Source organism: Aspergillus lucknowensis (assembly GCF_044049455.1).
Source record: "Aspergillus lucknowensis strain CBS 449.75 chromosome Unknown BJX67scaffold_10, whole genome shotgun sequence".
Lineage (NCBI taxonomy): Eukaryota > Fungi > Ascomycota > Eurotiomycetes > Eurotiales > Aspergillaceae > Aspergillus > Aspergillus lucknowensis.
In genome coordinates this window covers 200,593-218,919 of record NW_027263554.1, presented here as the reverse complement: position 1 = coordinate 218,919, position 18,327 = coordinate 200,593, and the positions used below count along the sequence as shown (strand labels likewise).

At 51.3% G+C, this 18,327-nt stretch overlaps 3 protein-coding genes across 3 annotated transcripts; 2 read left to right on the top strand and 1 right to left on the bottom strand.

Annotated features, from left to right (window-relative positions):
- The first annotated feature begins 912 nt into the window (after positions 1–912).
- BJX67DRAFT_22600 (uncharacterized protein) lies at positions 913–1,947 on the top strand. Its single transcript, XM_071025829.1, has one exon. The coding sequence runs from the start codon at positions 1,233–1,235 to the stop codon at positions 1,833–1,835; it is 603 nt and encodes a 200-aa protein (XP_070888217.1). The 5' UTR covers positions 913–1,232; the 3' UTR covers positions 1,836–1,947.
- sidC (nonribosomal siderophore peptide synthase SidC) lies at positions 1,862–13,726 on the top strand (the record flags this gene model as incomplete). Its single annotated transcript, XM_071028601.1, has 1 exon — positions 1,862–13,726. A coding segment is annotated over one exon (11,865 nt), but the record flags the coding sequence as incomplete, so codon positions are not given.
- Positions 13,727–15,739: 2,013 nt separating this feature from the next.
- Positions 15,740–18,322, bottom strand: BJX67DRAFT_347902 (uncharacterized protein). Its single transcript, XM_071028600.1, has one exon. It carries the CDS (start codon positions 18,124–18,126, stop codon positions 15,871–15,873), a length of 2,256 nt encoding a protein of 751 aa, XP_070888215.1. The 5' UTR covers positions 18,127–18,322; the 3' UTR covers positions 15,740–15,870.
- Between the last annotated feature and the right edge of the window lie 5 nt (positions 18,323–18,327).

Genomic DNA, 18,327 nt, shown 5'->3' with positions numbered 1-18,327 from the left:
CGCTGAAGAAAACCGAAAAAGGAGGTAGGGAAAAAATAGCATGTTTGGCAATCCTCAAATACACGAACTGCACGTGGGATATTCGCGAGATATTGGAAAAACAGGTTTGCTCAGACAACACCGCAGTCTAAAAAATTGCACCAGCCATCTGTTGCCAGGACGGAGCGACCTCCGTCGCCTCGTGCACATGTAACAGCGGTTACACCGGAATAATTCAAGGCTAAATTTTGCTCGCAAACTAGAGTTGGGAGAACGCTTGTCCCCAAGGTTCTCGTGTGGCCGTGAGATACTGGCACGTCCGCCAGTCCAGCAGGGCGCAAGGCTGGATCTCTCCGACGCCCCAAGTTGCACCCACTCCGGATCAGATAAAATTGTCCCGATGAAGATTCTCGTGCAAGCGATCCACGGAGGGTGCCTTAGGGTATGACTGTAGATCAGAGTCGTGGGTTACGTGTTCCATTCTCTGATTTTTTGTTTATTTTCCCTCAGGAGGTGCCTATTTACCCATACACTGGGAGAGCATTCTTGTGGAAGGTTATGCTAACAGGGTTCCTTGGGGAGAAGAACGTCGGAAGTCTGTGAATTCCCCCTTCCCCCTCCCAGCGTGTTAATATAATGAAGGGTCGAAAGGTCCTTCCCCTCGCCTCCCATAGCCGTCTTGGGGACAGTTGATCGGCATTCAGACGTTGAGCGAGGTGCATGGGGCAGTTTTTGAAGTTTGCACGAATACGGTAATGTACGGTTAACATAACAATACTGTATAGTCATGATACTAGTATAAGACGCTCCGTCCTGGGACGGTCAGATCTAATCAGATGATCTAATCAGATAAACGGGCCGAGCATCGGAGATCCGTGGAGCTCACCTGACTCGCCTCATGAGGGAACCGGATCGAAGTTCGCAACCTCCACGCCACGCGCCAAAGGCCGCACAGAGGCCACGTAATAAGCCGGACAAAGCTCCCTCATGGCCTGCATCTGCGCTTCAGCTCCTGGAATCACGCCAAACTCCAACTTCCCCGCGCTCTCACCACACCGTTTGTGTGACGTACCCCTCGCGTCATCCGCCAATGAGGTTGAATGTATTAGAGATCAGTGGAAGGACCCTGCATCAGACCAGGTGTTTCCTTGCTGTGCCTGGAATAGATATTTCTATTGACGAGGATCTCCTGCTACGAGTGGTGCTTCCCGGGCTTTCCACAGTTGCACAGGGTGAAGATCTCGTTCCTAGCGATGGGGAAACCCAAGTTGGCTGGTTCGGTCCGCAGGTACGTGGCTACGAAGCTCTCTCGGGTATCTAAAAGAATTACAGGGTCTTGTCAAAGCAACACGGAACATCAAGTTTCGACAGCGCAGCCCGATTCTCATAGTTCGCTTCTCGCTCCTTCGGTTCAGGTGCTGCCAGTCACCAAGATTCCCGCGTTGGATACAGTTGACCGATATGCTGCCGATGAACCAATCGTGGATTTGGAGGATTCCGTCGGCAAAAGTCCCCGGGTCAAGCTTTCATGCAGCTCCGACGTGCGAAACGTGATCGGCAACCTTCTTCGGGGTTATGCATGTTTCATCGCCGCATTTACTGGATTTGAAGACGTCGCCTTCCTCAGCAACCGGAGTCCTCCTTTTGCGGAGTCGAAACCCTCCCGTTCTCTCGTTATTGCTTCTGTAGCCTCCGGTGACAGCCAGAGTAAAGTTGATCTTCTCGAAGTCGACGCTAAAACCCACGACCAAGACGAGGTACAATTTTACGCTGAGATTGGGTTCGGCGTTAGTTCTGAAAATGGATGGCGCACGTCCACAGCCGGTTTCAAAACTGTAGGGTTCGACAACTCATAAACAGCGCTGAGCTGACTTTTCCCTAGGCCTTTACATTATTTGTCGAGACAAACTTGGGTGACAACGTCATTCAGATCAGCTTCACATACCCGAAATGTCGAATCCCGGGCCCAGCCGTGGACCAGCTTCTTAACACACTCTCATTCTATATCGCGGAATCTTCCTCACTGCTGACGGTTGCATCACCGAAGCCTGCACTATCCGTCCTCAACTTCCCACCGTCTATGACACCCCCGACGACGCAGAATGAGGCCGTCGATAATCGCACGCTAAATTCATACCTTTTGCATGCTGCTTTTGAGGGCTGGGCCCGGAGGAAACCACATGCTGTTGCATTAGATTTCGTTCACTCCTTGCAATCGGAGGCATCGCCAGCCGACCACAGCATCCTTACTTATGCTGCCCTCGATACCGCAGCTTCTAATTTGGCTGTTCGAATCAGATCCCTCATATCTCATCGGGGTCGAACACCCAGGCATGGTTGTATAATCCCCGTTAACATGTCAGCGTCGGTTGAGCTTTATATCTCTTATCTCGGTATCCTGAAGGCTGGGCACGCTTTCTGCCCAGTGCCGCAAGATGCTCCCGCGCAAAGAGTCCAGGAAATACTTCATGATATCGGTTCACCAATTATACTTGGGAACACTCCCGAGCCTCCATCGAAATTTCTAGAATATGAGCAAACTCTGACTTGGATTAATGTCACCGAAGTATCCAAGTGGAGAGAGCTGCGAGGCGAGAGCGCCTTACCCATGGCTCCCCCGCAAGGCTTGCTGGAGGGCGTGCCCATCAAAAAAGAACAGACTGCCTATCTTCTCTATACCAGTGGGTCTACTGGGAAGCCCAAAGGCGTTCAAGTCAGTCATTTGTCGAGTGCTTGTTCCATTGCGTCTCATGCAACCGCAATTCCCCTTCCGGGTAAGTCCCCTGGAGACTTTCGCTGGTTCCAGTTCGCGTCACCGTCTTTCGATCCATCTTTGATGGAGGTTTTTGTCACCCTCAGCAGTGGTGCTACCCTTTGTTCCGCTGATAGGAAGCTCACCCTTGCCAACTTGGAGGAGACAATTAATGAGACAAAAGCAACCGTAATGATGGCCACCCCTAGCTTGGCCTCGCTCCTCCGACCGGACCGCCTCGAAACTTTGGAGGCTTTGTGGTCTATGGGAGAGAAGCTTAATCGAACAGTGATTGACAACTTCACACAAGTACCACGTACCGATGACATCCCTTCCTCTAGTACCTCGCGAAATGCTTCTCGAATGTTAGTGAACGCGTATGGCCCGACAGAAGGAGCGATCAACTGCACTTTCCTTGCTCCTTTCCAAAATCACATGCGTGGCTCGATCATTGGGGAGGCGTTACCGACGTGCTCGATGTTTGTTCTCTGCCCCAACACCCAGAGTCCGAAGCCAGTTCCCACAGGCACAGTGGGCGAACTTGCAATAGGCGGGCCACAAGTCAGTAAAGGCTATCTCAACCGACCCGACGAAACGGCCAAAGCCTTTGTTCAGGACGATAAATTCGGATACATTTATCGTACGGGCGATAGGGCACGTATCGTCTGGGATGAGACAGGCTCTCAGGTAATTGAATATCTGGGTCGTATCTCGACGGATCAAGTCAAGGTCAACGGCCGCCGGGTCGAGCTTGGTGAGATTGAATCGGTTATCGCAACTGTACCAGGTATTTCGGAAGTCGTCGCCGTTGTGCGGGACCGTGGTGGTAACCCAGGAGGAAGCGAACAGATTGTGGCATGTATAGTGGCCGGGGATACGACTGACAGTGGGAAGAAAAAAATCGTCAACCAGGCGCGTAAGAGCGCAGCACAGTATCTCATTCCATCAATGTGTCCGTCGACGTATTTCTTCCTCGACACTCTTCCGAGATCGAGCTCCGGAAAGGTAGACCGCGGAACCATATCTATTCAGCTGCAGCAGAAAAGGCCTGACACCAATGCCGCTGACGGCCAATCTAACGCAGCCGGGGTGTGGGGTAGTACAAAAGATCAGGATTTACTGTCAAAACAGCAGTTGGTGCTTAGACTCCTATCAGAGACAACCGACGAAGATGTCGCTGGCATTGAGCCGAGTACCGACTTGTATACTCTGGGAATGGATAGTCTTGGAGCAATCCGATTCCTACAGAAACTCAGAGACAATGGAATTGGCGGATTGTCTGTAAGTGATGTTCTCCAGTCACAGACGTCGCAGGCCCTTGTGTCGCTCATTCAACGTAACCGGGCGAGTCAAGGCGCCAGATCCGATGGCAGCCGGGGTACAAGCCCTGCGGACAGCTTGCGATCTATTCTCGCCTCATTCAGCAACAGAAATCGAGAGCTCTGTGTGAAGAGGCTCGAAATTCCAGAAAACTCGATCACAGAAGTTCTACCCACTACTTCGACCCAATCTGGCATGTTGACGAGCTTTCTCCGTAGTTCGACAGATGATTGCTCCACAAAGCGACCCTATATCTATCATTCCGTTCTCCCCCTCGAGTCGCATGTTAATCTGAGCGGTCTCAAGCAGGCATGGCAGAGGGTTGTTGCCAGCTACGATTCATTTCGGACGGTCTTCTGTTTGGTTGATGATGACACAGCTCCTTTCGCTCAGTGTATCTTGAAGCCTGGCAGTGTTTCTAAAACGGGATGGGATGTGTACAGCCTTCCGAAGGAGGGCGTTTCGGAAGAGACCTTTTTGGACGATATTCTTCGAAAAGCCGAGGAGTCCATAGGCTTGAGTCGGCCTCCGTGGAAGTTGTCACTGATGGAATCCCCGACTTGCTCTATGCTCATCCTCAGCATGTTCCATGGAATCTTTGATGGCGGATCACTGGATCTCTTGTTAGAAGACGTTGCGTCAGTTTACTTCGGAAGCCCGTTTCCGCAGCGCATATCCCTTGGTCACGTTGTCAAGCACCATTTTCGAACAGATCATGAACGAACCTCTCGTTTCTGGAGGGAACACCTCCAGGGTTATTCTCCGGCTCCCTTTCCATCCATAACCCCATACCGAACCCCGACCAGCAAGAGCACTGGATGCGTCGAAGTGTCTTCCTATCTCACACACGACCTCCTGAAAAAATGTTCGAGAAACTTGGGCTCAACACCACTATCCGTGCTGCAGGCGGCATGGGGCGCACTCTTGTTGAGTTATACTGGGGCTTCAGACCAGGATATTGTAATGGGTAGTGTGATATCTGGACGACTCGACGAAGAGTCTCAGGCGTGCATCGGCCCAACTTTCACGATTACCCCCTTACGAATTTCGATCCAGCGAATGGGACGCGACAATGGTAATGGTGTGACTAACCAGTCCGTCATTCGTCACTTAACTTCGTTTAACGCCCGGGCTCTATCACACTTGCAGTCTCGTTTTGGGCCAGCGAGCGTTACGGGTGGCCAAATTCCCTATGACACCGTCCTTGCATACCAGGACTTCGGTTCTAACCCTAAGTTTAGTCGCATCTGGGGCCCAGTATATCACCCACCGATGGCAAATGACTTCTCGGTGATGGTTGAGGTTGTTCCCGAGCCAGATTCGTCCCTCACTCTACGCGCCACTTTTGACACTAAGCTGGACTCAACGGCAGCGGAAATTATGTTGAAGCAAATGGATAATATTATTCGCTATATCCTTGAAAAGCCGGACGGGATCTTCGAGGAAGGCTCGTCACACATCAGGTCGGATCTCAAATCGATTTTCAATCCTCGTCCACTTGTTTCTCCGGATGTCGAAGAATTGCTACACTCAAAATTTGAAAAGCATGCCGTATCACATCCTGATGACCCAGCATTGATATTCAAGCAGGATTTGGATAAGGATGAAACCCCCGGCAACATCTGTTGGACCTACGGAGAACTCAACGCTATGGCTGACAATCTTGCGAGTTACCTACTCCAAGATTGTGGACGGTTGACGAATACCTCTGTGCCGATATGTATCGAAAAGAGTCCTGCATTATACGTGGCCATTCTAGGAATTCTCAAGGCTGGGGGAGCCTGGTGTCCAATCGATACACTATCTCCGACGCAGCGTCGGCATGATCTTATCGCGCGAACTAACGCTGGGATTCTTCTAGTATCAAGTTTGGATGGTGCGCAACCGGAAAGTGCAGTTCCCGCGGGAGTCAAATCCATTGATGTGTGCAGGTTCATTGCTACTAGTTCTCCAGGGCAACTACGACAACCAAAGAAGCATAGAGCTGGACCCAATAATGTGGCATACCTTATCTGGACCAGCGGCACAACAGGTGCTCCAAAGGGTGTTCCGATCACGCATTCCGCCGCAGTTTCCAGTATGAGATCGCTACAGAGTGAGATCCCAGGAAATCCTGATGGTACCCCTGTCCGATGCCTGCAATTTTCTCAGTGCACCTTCGACGTTTCCATTCAAGATATTTTCTACACATGGGGTGTAGGAGGCGTCCTCATTGCCGGAACGAGAGAGATCATGCTTGACTCTTTTTCCAGGCTCGCGAATATCACAGCCGCAACCCATGCGCACCTAACTCCCGCGTTCGCCGCTAGCGTTCGTAGAAAAAGCTGCAGAACCCTTAAGGTGGTCACAATGATCGGGGAAAAACTGACGCAGGTTGTGGCGGATGATTGGGGGACAAACATGAGAGCATTCAACACCTACGGACCGGCTGAAGCTACCGTTGTCTCGACCATCCGGGAGTTTGGAAATGAGAACAAATTAATTAAAAGCGCAAATATTGGATGGCCCATGAAATCTGTCTCGGTGTTCGTGATGAAGAAGCAGCGCGTTGTGATGAAGAACGCTATCGGCGAGCTGGCATTGGGAGGACCGCAGCTTTCTCCAGGTTATTTGAACCAAAAGGATGTGACTGAAGCGAAGTACGTTTGGAACGAGGAAGCTGGACAAAGGCTTTATTACACTGGAGATCTTGTCAGGATGCTTTCTGACGGGTCACTTGAATACATTACTCGCGTTGATGACCTCGTGAAGTTGGGTGGAATTAGGATTGAGTTGAGTGAGATCACTTTTGCTCTCCGTGGCGCTCATCCACTCGTCGATACGATCGAAACTCTTGTTCTAAGCCGCCCTGATCGGCCAACAGATGTGGTCATTGCATTTATCTGCGCACCCAAAGCAGCGGGCGCTGTCCCCGGTGGGCAGTTGTTGTTGCTACATGACCTTGCAGTTGTGATTGCCCAAGCTGTTAGCAGCCAAGCACGAAAGGCACTGCCTGAGAATATGGTTCCATCCGTGTATCTGGTAGTGAGGGCCATCCCAAAAACACCGTCCGCTAAAGTCGATCGGCGAGCGTTGCAGGCTGTGTATGCTTCTGTCGACCTGGACGACTGGGAAGGCAAGGTGAATCCAGAAGATTCCGGCAGTGACCTTGAAGATGATTTGGACCCGTCTATCGCCACTCAGATCATGCAAACTGTTGCTTCACTAGTCAACATCGACTCCTCTGCTATCGTCAAATCGAACCGCCTTCGAAGCTTGGGTGTCGACTCTCTTCGAGCAACACGGCTTACGTTCAGACTCAGGGAAGGCGGCTATAATCTCTCGGTGGTGGATGTCCTTGGCTGTGCTACTATTCATGATCTCGTCAAGCTAGCCAGGTTTTCGGCTACATCTGGCATTGTCTGTTCTCGCAGGTTTGATCCGGAGTCCTTCGACAGAATATGGCATGAAGCAGTATCTGCGAAGGTTTCGGATCAGTTCAAGGCCGTACGCGCAACCGCGGTTCAAGAGAGCTTGCTTACCGAAACGATGGGTACCTACAATATGTACTGGAGCAATCATTTTTTCAAGTTGGACCGCTCGGTGGACCTATCTCGACTTAAGCAGGCTTGGTTTGCTGTCTGCCAGAAGACAGAAGCGTTAAGGACCGGGTTTATCCCAGTGGCAGAGATTCGCAACCATATGACGAGCGAGGCCTTGAACTTCTCGATCATACAATTAATATACGGGCTTCCGTCGCTGGACTGGGAATATTGCAAGTGTTCCGAGCAAGAGTGCGCTGAACTATGCGAGAATCGAGTCGAGGATGTCATGAAATGGCACCAAAAGAATTATTTCAGACATCCCCCGTGGGCCGTCACAATCCATGATCTTGGTAACGAGCGTATCATGATCTTAAGCATTCATCATTCCGTACACGACAAGCCTTCGCTCCGATTTATTATGGACGACGTGCGATCCGCTTATACATACAAGCCCTCTTTGAGAGGCCAGCTTAGCCACGGGCTCTCGATTATACTCGACGACGAAAACAAGTATGTAGAAGCTCAGAAATTCTGGAAGAGGGAATTACAAAAATTTGGGGAGTTGGACGTCCCAGTATGGCCTGATCTCTCAGGAAAAAGGTTGCCTCATCATGTCTCTCCAGAATACCGGCTGATATCAGAAGAGATCCGAATGACAAAGTCTGTCACAGAGCTCCAATCCGCAGCTGCGAACATGGGACTACATTCAATCGCTTCTATTGTTCGAACTGCCTGGGCCTACGTCTCATTGTCCTATCTCGGTCTGCCCGCCACCGTGTTTGCGGAAACACTGTCTGATCGGGTCTTCGATCCTTCTCTAGAGAACACTGTTGGGCCGTTCATATCGGTCGTGCCAATTCCGTTCCTCCCCAAAGGGAGTGCCCAAGATGTTCTTATGGAGCAGCACAGACTTTCCGTGCAAGCCCGAAAATATCGCCATATCCATGCCCGCGAAATCCGAAAGGCACTGAATCGACCAAGGGGCGAGCCATTATACCCTGCAGTTTTCAACTTCCATGCAGCCACAGAATCACCGGATAATCGATATCTACCCGATCTTTGGCTTGAACTGGAGGATCGGATAGGGCTGCACGTGGAGCACCCAATGGCGATGAATGTCTTCCAACGATCCGCTGATGAAATCACCTTGGAAGCATCCTCGGATAGCCGCCTGTTCAGTCCAGAACATCTACGCTTGTTTGTTCGCCAAGTCGACGGTCTCATCTCTTCAATCATCTCGTTTCCGGATGAGACGTTCCAAGCCCTAGTAAACCGACTTCCATCAGACTTGAGGTCGTTGTCCAATCGACCAGTCAGTGAGGAAGTCGCAGACGCGGTCTATCAAGCCCCAACATACTGGCTAGAAAAGAACGCTGAGAGTCATCCTGACTGGACGGCTGTCGAGGTCGCGAGCAGTATCACTGCGGACGGAATCGAGAAGAAGGCAATGAGCTATGCAACGTTGAACGCAGAAGGAAACAAGGTTGCGGCATACTTAGCAGCCTTTGGGTACAAGAATAGAATCGTCGGTGTCTGCTGTGGACGGACCCTGGCGTCCTACCCCATCATAGTTGGTATTTTCAAGTCTGGAAATACGTATCTTCCGATAGACGAGAGCCTTCCAGCAGAGCGAAAGGCGTTCTTACTTGAAGATGGCGAGAGTCCCATAGTGTTCACTGAGACTCCTCTATCGGGGTCATTCTCTGGCGCCCCGAGCAGCTGCCGTGTGGAATGTATTGATGACCCTGAGCTCCAAAACAAGATTGCTAAAATGCCAGATGGAAATAGGGATTACCTGTCGCAGCCAGACGATAATTCCTACCTACTTTTTACCTCAGGCTCGACAGGAAAACCAAAAGGCGTCATGGTGACCCGAGCAAATCTCTCATCGTTCATTGAGTCAATATCAGAGTTCGCATGTCAGATCGCCCCTGCTACGTTGGAATTGGGTGGTACAGGAAGGTACCTTGCACAGGCCAACAGGGCATTTGACCCCCATCTTCTCGAAATGTTCTTCCCCTGGCGTCATGGGATGGCCACCGTGACAGCACCGAGGCCCTTGATTCTAGACGATATCGGCATCACTCTTTCAAAGTGGGACATCACCCATGCGAGCTTCGTGCCCTCGCTCGTGGATCAATCGAACGTCACCCCCGAGCAGTGTCCGAAGCTGAGATTCATGACTGTTGGTGGAGAAAAGATCACGCAGAAAGTCCTAGATACGTGGGCTTCGGCGCCCAACGTTGCGATTGTAAATGCCTATGGACCTACTGAAGTTACGATCGGCTGCACGTTTGCTCATATCAACAACTTCACAAACCTGAGAAATATCGGCCCGCCCTTGACCGCATGTGTCGGCCATGTTCTCATTCCAGGCACGATGAACTACGCTTTGAGAGGACAAACAGGTGAGCTATGTTTCAGCGGCGACCTTGTAGGGAAAGGTTACCTCAATCGACCTGATGCAGTCGGGTTTCTCACTACGCCGGACGGCAAGAAGATGTACCGCACAGGTGATATGGGGCGCATGATGGCAGACGAGTCGGTAGAATACCTTGGGAGGGGTGACGACCAAACCAAGATCCGGGGTCAGAGATTGGAGCTGGGAGAGGTATCAGAAGTAATCCGTGCTTGTTCGCCAGTGGCGATTGATGTGGTGACAACCGTCGCAAAGCATCCTAGTCTCGCCAAGGTGCAGCTCCTCTCGTTCATATCGCGAACACAACGTGGGAAGGCGAAGAATTCCAGCATCACTTTCCTCTACTCCGACTTTTCAACACTGGCCCGTGAACTGCAGGAGATATGTCGGAGGAAGCTACCCAGCTATATGGTTCCTGAGCTTATCCTCCCCATCTCGGCTATTCCCGTGGCACCAACGTCGGGAAAGGTCAATATAAAGGAGCTGCATAGATTATTTTCTGAACTCCCACTCCAAACCATTCTTCGGGGGAATAGTCCTCCCGGCCAGGGTGGCGTTGCCTCCCAAAGACAGCTGAATGCTGATGAGGAGGCCGTTGTGAACGAGATCTGCCGCGTCATCTCTGCTGATCCGAGCAGTTTTGGACCCTTAACTAACATTTTTGAGATTGGCCTCGATAGTATAAGCGCTATAGGCCTGTCTATCAGACTGAGAAACATTGGGTACTCGGCCACTGTGGCTCTCATTATGAGCAATCCAGTCATTGAACAGCTTGCGCACCTTCCGAAGGCCCCTTCTACAGAAAACAATGCTGGACTCTCTAAAGCACAGACAAAGTTTAAGGAGATAGAACTGCAGTATCGTGGCACTTTCTCTAGTGTGGACCAGTTCAGGATTGCAGCGGTTTGGCCTTGTCTCCCGCTGCAGGAAGGACTTGTTGCTCGGTCCATCAACAGCGAAAAAGATCAGCTCTACGTCAACCATGTCACGCTACAACTGAGAGATACCATCGATGGCGATAGGCTGAAATTAGCATGGAAGCTCCTTACGAGCGACAACGAGATATTGAGAACTTTGTTTGCATCGCTCGACAAAGGGATTGTGCAAGTTGTCGTCTCAGAGACCTCCCATCAGATTCAATGGACAGAGACAGAGTCCAGTTGTTTAGAAGAGGCGATCACGGAGTATAATTCACAGCGTTTACAGATATCACAGGAGATGATCGCGAATATTTCTAGCTTGCCTCCCATCAGGTTCAAATTTGCGAGGTCTTCCATTGGGGGTCGCCCACTTGCTCTGTTTATTGCCATACACCACGCACTGTACGACGGGGAGTCTTTTGCCATGATGCTACGAGACGTTGCTACGCGGTATGAAAGAAAAGAAGTCCCCAAGAGAGGCTCGCCTTCTGTTTTCCTCGAGCATATTTATCTTCAAAGCACCGAGAACGCAAAACATCACTGGGTCGAATACATGTCCGGATGCAACCCTACGATACTGCGACGAAACACGAACACCGTCAAGAAGACTCTCTCCGTTCATCGAGATCTTAAGATCCATCTTACCGAGCTAGAAGCCCGCTCAGCAAGTCTTCAGACGACTATGCCGAACTTGTTGCAGGCAATGTTTGCTCTCTTGCTTGCCGATAGTGTGGGTAGATCAGATATAACATATGGCTTAGTTCTCTCAGGACGAACCGTGTCGGCGCCCGGAGCAGAATCGGTACTTCTTCCTTGCATCACAACTATCCCTGGACGACTTAACACGAAGGGCCTAAGCACGGCCACGGACGTTGTGGGGATTGTTCAACGAGCTACCGTGAGGTCTTTGGACTTTCAGTATACATCTCTCAGAAAGATTCAACAGTGGTTAAAATCCGAGACCGCTATCTTCGACTGTCTGTTCTCCTTTACCCGAACCGCCACACCCCCAGGACACGACCTGTGGAAGGTGCTGGACAGCCACATGTCGTCTGAATATCCCCTAGCACTTGAAGTTCGGGCCGATCCTCTTACGAACGCAGTTCAGATTGACTGCATTTTCTCCCCGGATTTCGGCTCCCAGCGAGATGTAGAGGTGTTTCTTGAAAAGATAGAGGCCGTTTTGTCTGCGGTTGTGTCTGGTGAGCATGTGCCACTAGAGAGTTTCAACCTCGCACATTCAGAAGTATCTGAGCCGCGAATGTCCTCAAGACAATGGGATAACTCGACATGGTCATCGACGGAGACAAGGATACGGGAACTTACATCATCCTTCTGCGGGCTGGACTCGGAGGGCATCTCGAAAGAAGCATCATTCTTGAGTCTAGGTATTGATTCAGTAACCGCCATTCAGTTCGCGCGCACTCTCCGCAAAGAAGGTCTCAGGGCCTCATCTTCAGATGTCCTGCAATTTTCGTGCGTCGGCGCATTGGCCGAACATCTTGACGACAAACCTGCGTTGCAAGCCAACGGTGTCAACAGGGAGAGAGGCAGCATCTCGGTCAGCACGTACGGGAAATATGTTCCGCTTATCAGTGATAAAGACTCGGTTTCGTCAATGTTCGAGTGTACCCCCCTGCAGTCAGGCATGATCACGCAGACCATAAGCTCAGGCGGAAAAGTCTACGTTAATCCACATGCTGTCTGTCTCGATAGTTTTGTCGACATTGACAGGCTTAAGGACGCTCTTCATCAAGTGATTCAAAATAACGATATTCTCCGAACGTCCTTCCATCTCATCGACGATATTGGCGGCTCCTGGGTTGGTGCTGTTCATACAGAAGCTTCGCTTGGGTGGAAAGAAATCAGCTTGGCCCCGGATGCAAATGTCGCGTCCGAAACAACGTCCCTCTGCTCGTTTGGACAGCTTATGTCTTTCGAAATCCCACCCCTACGTGCTGTACTGGTTCATCAGTCAGAAAGGATAATTCTAGTTTTTGTGATGCACCATGCCCTTTACGATGGTGCTTCCCTGCCATTTCTCTTCGAGGACCTTGCGACAATCTATCATGGCCGCACCCCAGCGGAGCGACCCCAATTCGCAGATATTGTTCCGTATATCTTGGAGGAACAGGAAAATTCCTGTGAGTTCTGGACAAATTTACTTCACGGCTACCAGGGCTCGGAAATCCCGTTGCTCAAGTCTCCCTCCTCTCCAAACCGTATGCTGGCCGCCGAACACCGAGTCAGCGTCGATCCAGTTAGAATCAGCGAGTGCTGTAGAAAATTGGCGGTCACTGTGCAGACTGTATCACTTTTGGCCTTTGCAAAGGCTTACGCCTGTCTCCTCGGGAGACGTGACGTCGTGTTTGGGCAGGTCTTCGCAGGCCGAACACTGCCTCACCCCGAAGCGGACCGTACCCTCGGGCCTCTATTCAACACTGTGGCTCAGCGAGTCACCCTTGAACCCAAATTCCTGAGCAATAGAGTGCTTTTGCAAAGACTCCAACAGCAATCTTCTGACGCCCACATCCACCAACACGCGCCACTAAGGCTCGTCCAGAACAGAGTCAGACAGGCTGGTCAACTCGGCTCTGCTCAACTCTGTGATTCTCTGTTCGTGTTCCAGAAGAGCGCAGCTCTCCAAGACAGCACACCAGATATCCTAGATGTTTGGACCCCCTACGATGCAGGCAAATATGTCGTTGACGCTGAGCACAAACTCAACGTGGAGGTTGACCACACTAACAATGGGGTCCTCGTCACAGCGACATGCAACGACCATTACATGGACCAGGAAATGCTTAAAAAATTCATTAGTGACTTCGATACCGTGTTCCTAGATCTCATCGAGCACCCAACAAGATGTTCAACGGCAGTCCCAGAAGAGCTCGGAATGCTACCACTCAGTCCTCCCTCAATCAAGTCTCAAGAGCCTCTATCCGAAGAGCAAGGCAAACCCGCGCATGAAGCACTTATTCGCTCCGTGCTCGCAGGCATTGCTGGTGTCCCTCTAGAACAGGTAAAGCCAGCCACCAGTATCTTCAATCTCGGCCTGGACTCGTTATCCGCCATTAGGATTGCCTCCACATGCAGGGGGAAAGGATTAAAGATAGGTGTGGGTGACATTCTCCAAGGCAAGACGCTACACGGTATCAGTCAATGCGTTAAACCTTTAGCCAGCCCGAGCTCGCCGACCCGAGGTGCTCTGCACAAGGACTATGATCGTATAGCGGCTGAGGTCCTCGAAACGCTTCGCCTAGAGAAAGAAGAAGTTGAAACAATTCTTCCTACGCTTCCCGGCCAATTCTACCATCTCGCAAGCTGGAAGAAGTCCGGGCGGAGGTTATTGGAACCAGCTTGGGCTTTCTTCTGTCGAGAACGGATTAGCAGTGGAAAGCTCCAGAAGGCGTGGCAGAAGCTGCGCAAAAGGCATCCTGTGCTGCGCACTGTTTTTTCGAGCCGCTCCTCATCAGAAGTTTTGCAAATCGTGGTGAAGGATGCAGCTGATAACTCCGACACATTCAAGATCGTCGAATCCTCAGACAACGTCACCGAGCTGGCAAAAGTACAAGCGCATCAAGAAACCTTACACCCCTCTTCACTCTTCACTCCTCCGGTCCGCCTTCGGCTCCTCAAGGCGGCCGATAAAGACGGTATTCTAATCATCATAAATCATGCCCTATACGATGCATGGGCAATGCCAATGCTTGTTTCCGACCTGGGAAAATTGTACGCGGGCCAACCGCTCGATACGAACCCTAACTTTCCCGCTTTCGTCGAATCTTCCATCCGCTCTCTTGCACAGCTAGACGAGAAGGCATACTGGACGTCTGCACTCAACCCTGGCTCGGCAACTCTCATCCAAGGCACCAAAGGCAACTCGGATGATAACGAACAGCTATTCGTCGGCGCCTGGGAGAAAATCAAGAATCTCTCACAGCTGGAGATAACGTGCCGATTGTCTGGGTTAAGTCTCCAAACTATCGTTCTTCTAGCTGTGGCTCGCCACATTGCTCGAATTACTCGAGTAACGAGTCCTATAGTGGGGTTGTACCAGACTGGCCGATCCGCAGCCTTCGACAATATCGAGAAACTATCCGGCCCTTGCCTTAATGTGACCCCGTTCGCGGTTCCCAATGCCTTGCCTGAGAGCGATACAGAGGATGAAAGCATTCTTGAGAAAGCCCAGAAGATCCAAACCTCCCTCGCCGAGCGCGTTTCGTACGAACAGAGTTCCCTTCACGATATTCTCCAGTGGATGAACTCCGAAAACCACAATACTCCGCTATTCAACATCTGGATCAATCTGCTCTGGCTCCAGAACGCTATCCCATCAGATTCCAATAAGGAATCCGGACCGTCAGACTACAAGGAAGATCGTGAGGGAAGTACTGAGCTTTTCCAGCCCCTTCACATCGGCGTACCTACGGACTTTATCCCAGCCGAGCCACTACCCACAACATCCACATCCATAGATGGCCTCGATACATCTTTCTTACCAGATCAGAATGTCTTCATTGATATAGCTCCCGATCCCAAGACAGATAGCATTGGGTTTGGAGTGCGGGTGGAGGGCGGCGCTCTTGATGACGAGGAGGTGGGAGATCTCGTCGATGGCATTGTGAGTGAGATCGAGTTTGTTATATCTTGTCTACGTTGATATAGTCAGATCTTGAAGACCACTCCTTCTAGCTATCTAGGCCAGCCACGAAAGTGGCCTGGTTTTTGTTTGCTTGGTTGGTTTTTGTATATAGACCCAGCCATCAAATCGGTCAGGAATACCAGAGTTTGCCATGAGTAGTTGTTCATATGGGAGACTTCAGGTTTTTGTACAGGTCCATGTATTAGGTATATACGCCTGTCACAAGCATTCTATAAACCTCCAGTCGATAATACTCTAGCCAGAACCGGCGGGGGATTCATAAATCATGCGTAGAATATACAGAGTCAGTGTCATGAGAATGCACCTTCCTTCTCCCTCTCCCTCTCCCTCTGCCTCTCCTTCTCCTTCCCAGTTGAGGAAGAATCCTTTAATGCTTGCTTTACCAGCCAGAGGCTGACGTCCTGCACATCCTTCCCAACACGCCAGCTCCCAAGGACAACCCCTCTATCACCCAGAATCTCACTGGCCTTTTCCCAGCGCCGTCGCCACAACTCCTCTCGTTTGTTCGGTAGAGGAGGTTGAGGGGGCGTCGAAGAGTTGCCAGACGATGCACGGGGTGGAGGGTACATATCCGAGTTGTTGGTACCCGTTCGGCTCAACGACGGATTCGAGGCGGGTGATCGGAGGGCAGTAGGCGGAAGTGGACGCCTTAAGGGAGACGATGATCGAGAATTAGAGGTAGTTGGCGAGGTAGTGAGTGTTGGTTGTCTTTCAGGTATTCGGCGAGTGGCGTTTGGATCGGACCGTGAGGAGTTAGAGGTAATTGCTGATGCTCCGGTGTTGGATCGACGAGGAGGCGGAGGGGGTGGCGGCTGCTTCGAACCTTCAGAGGTTGGGTCATCAACTCGAGGTCCAGAGGTGCGAGCGCGAGCTGGCAGTTGATTTACAACGCCCATTTCACTAATATCACTGCCTGGTTCGGCGGCAAGATGTCGTCTTGGCAGAGGAGGCGCTGGTTTCCTTTTAATTGGGTCTCGCGCCGCGGGACGGTTGTCCGTAAGGTCATTAGTGTTTGTGACCGATCGTAAAGAGGAAGGTTTTGAGGGGATTGTGGGTGGCGTGCGCGCGTTGAGCGGCTTCTCTGCCTTCGAGGTAAAGTTCTGCTGGGGCCCATCTGAGAGGTCAATCAAATCCTCACTCCCGGCCTTTTTAACATCGGGAACGGGGTCAGAGGATATCCTCGGAGGCCGAGGTGGTAATGTAGGTCGATTCGGTGGTGCATCGGAATGCTCAACAAGCTCCGGGGTACTCCGGGCCCGAGAAGGGGTGTGTTGAAGGTGGTCGACCGATTTTTCGAAGAAGGCAGTGCGTTCGGGTGTAGTGATATCGCGGATGAAGACTCCCAGAATACGCCCCGGGTTCGCCAGCACGAGGTCGGTATATACCTCAAGATCAGCCTCGCCACTGTCACCAACCAGGATGAATTTGCGTTCTGGGAAGTCTTGCAAGATCTGCTCCAGGGTACCTTTCTTTTTTTCCATCGTAGGCTCAAATATGCCTTGGAGCATACCGCTGTATTGCTTCAAGTGAAGAGAACCAGCAGGGAGCCCAACCATCTTGAAGAAGCGGTCCAGCAGGGGGTACAGCTGCCACGGTGCATTAGACACGTAGTGAATATCCACGCCCAATTTTGCTAGACTGTTGTACCATTCAGTGACGCCTTCGATGTTCAGGTCTGCCAACTCGCGGACGAATACGTTCCGGAATATTTCCTTCGCTCCGCTGGTGATTGCAGAATGTTTCACTGTATCGTCAATATCACTGATCAGACTGACACCTGTCGGTTTGATGATTTCAACCGGTTTAACGGCAGAGAGGCCTTCAGACGCAAGCACTCTAATATGCGTCGGGACGAAAGACAATGAAGCACGGATGGAAAAATGCCCCGACTCGTTAGTTGTGATATTCCTCGACTGGCTCTGTTCATCGTTGAAGAAGAAAACGGTTACTGCCATACCCGCCATCGGGTTCGTCAGGAAAGGACGAATGCGCTCCAGGAGATGCGCATTTGCAACGGAGAGCTCATCCTTGCTAAGTTGCATTGACTGTGTGGATTGGACAGAAGCGCCTGTTGGGATTCGCCGTGGGCTGCGTCCAGGAGTGGCCTCGTCAAGCTCTGAGGATGTGGCCTTCCATCCAAGCTCATTCTCCTTGTCAACCTTCTTGATGATCGACTGAGCTTCTGTATCGACAATCTCTTCCTCCCGTTTTTCCGTTATCTTCGAGATTTGTCCATCGTCCTGATCAAGATCAGCCGCATTATTCGTCGGAGCAGGTATCCCAGTGAGTCGTCGAGCCAAAGCAATTGCTAAGCGCTGCTTTCGAGTCATCGGCCCACGATATGGCGCATATACCCAGCCTCGTACATCAACAGCAACAACGGCGTTCTCATCATCGAAGATATGCCATTCCGGCAACTCATGCTCCTGTGCATCGCCACCACCCCGATATTCATCAATCGTAGACGTAGAATCGCGTCGCTGCCTTTGTGCCTCCGCCATCTTATTCCGACTCAGCCCCCTCGCATAGCTAGGAAAAATCACCATCTCCTCATCCCCCGAACGCGCAATCTCAACGTCCGGAAACGCCCCAGGGGTATTAAGGTATTCATGATCCAAATCTCGCGCTGCATTCCGCTGGGCCGTCCATTGCGCCGCATACGACTGCCGTAACTCATTCGCCGCCTTAATATACTCGTACACTTTCTTCCGTCGAGCGCCCCGTTCCCGCCCACCACCACCCCATGA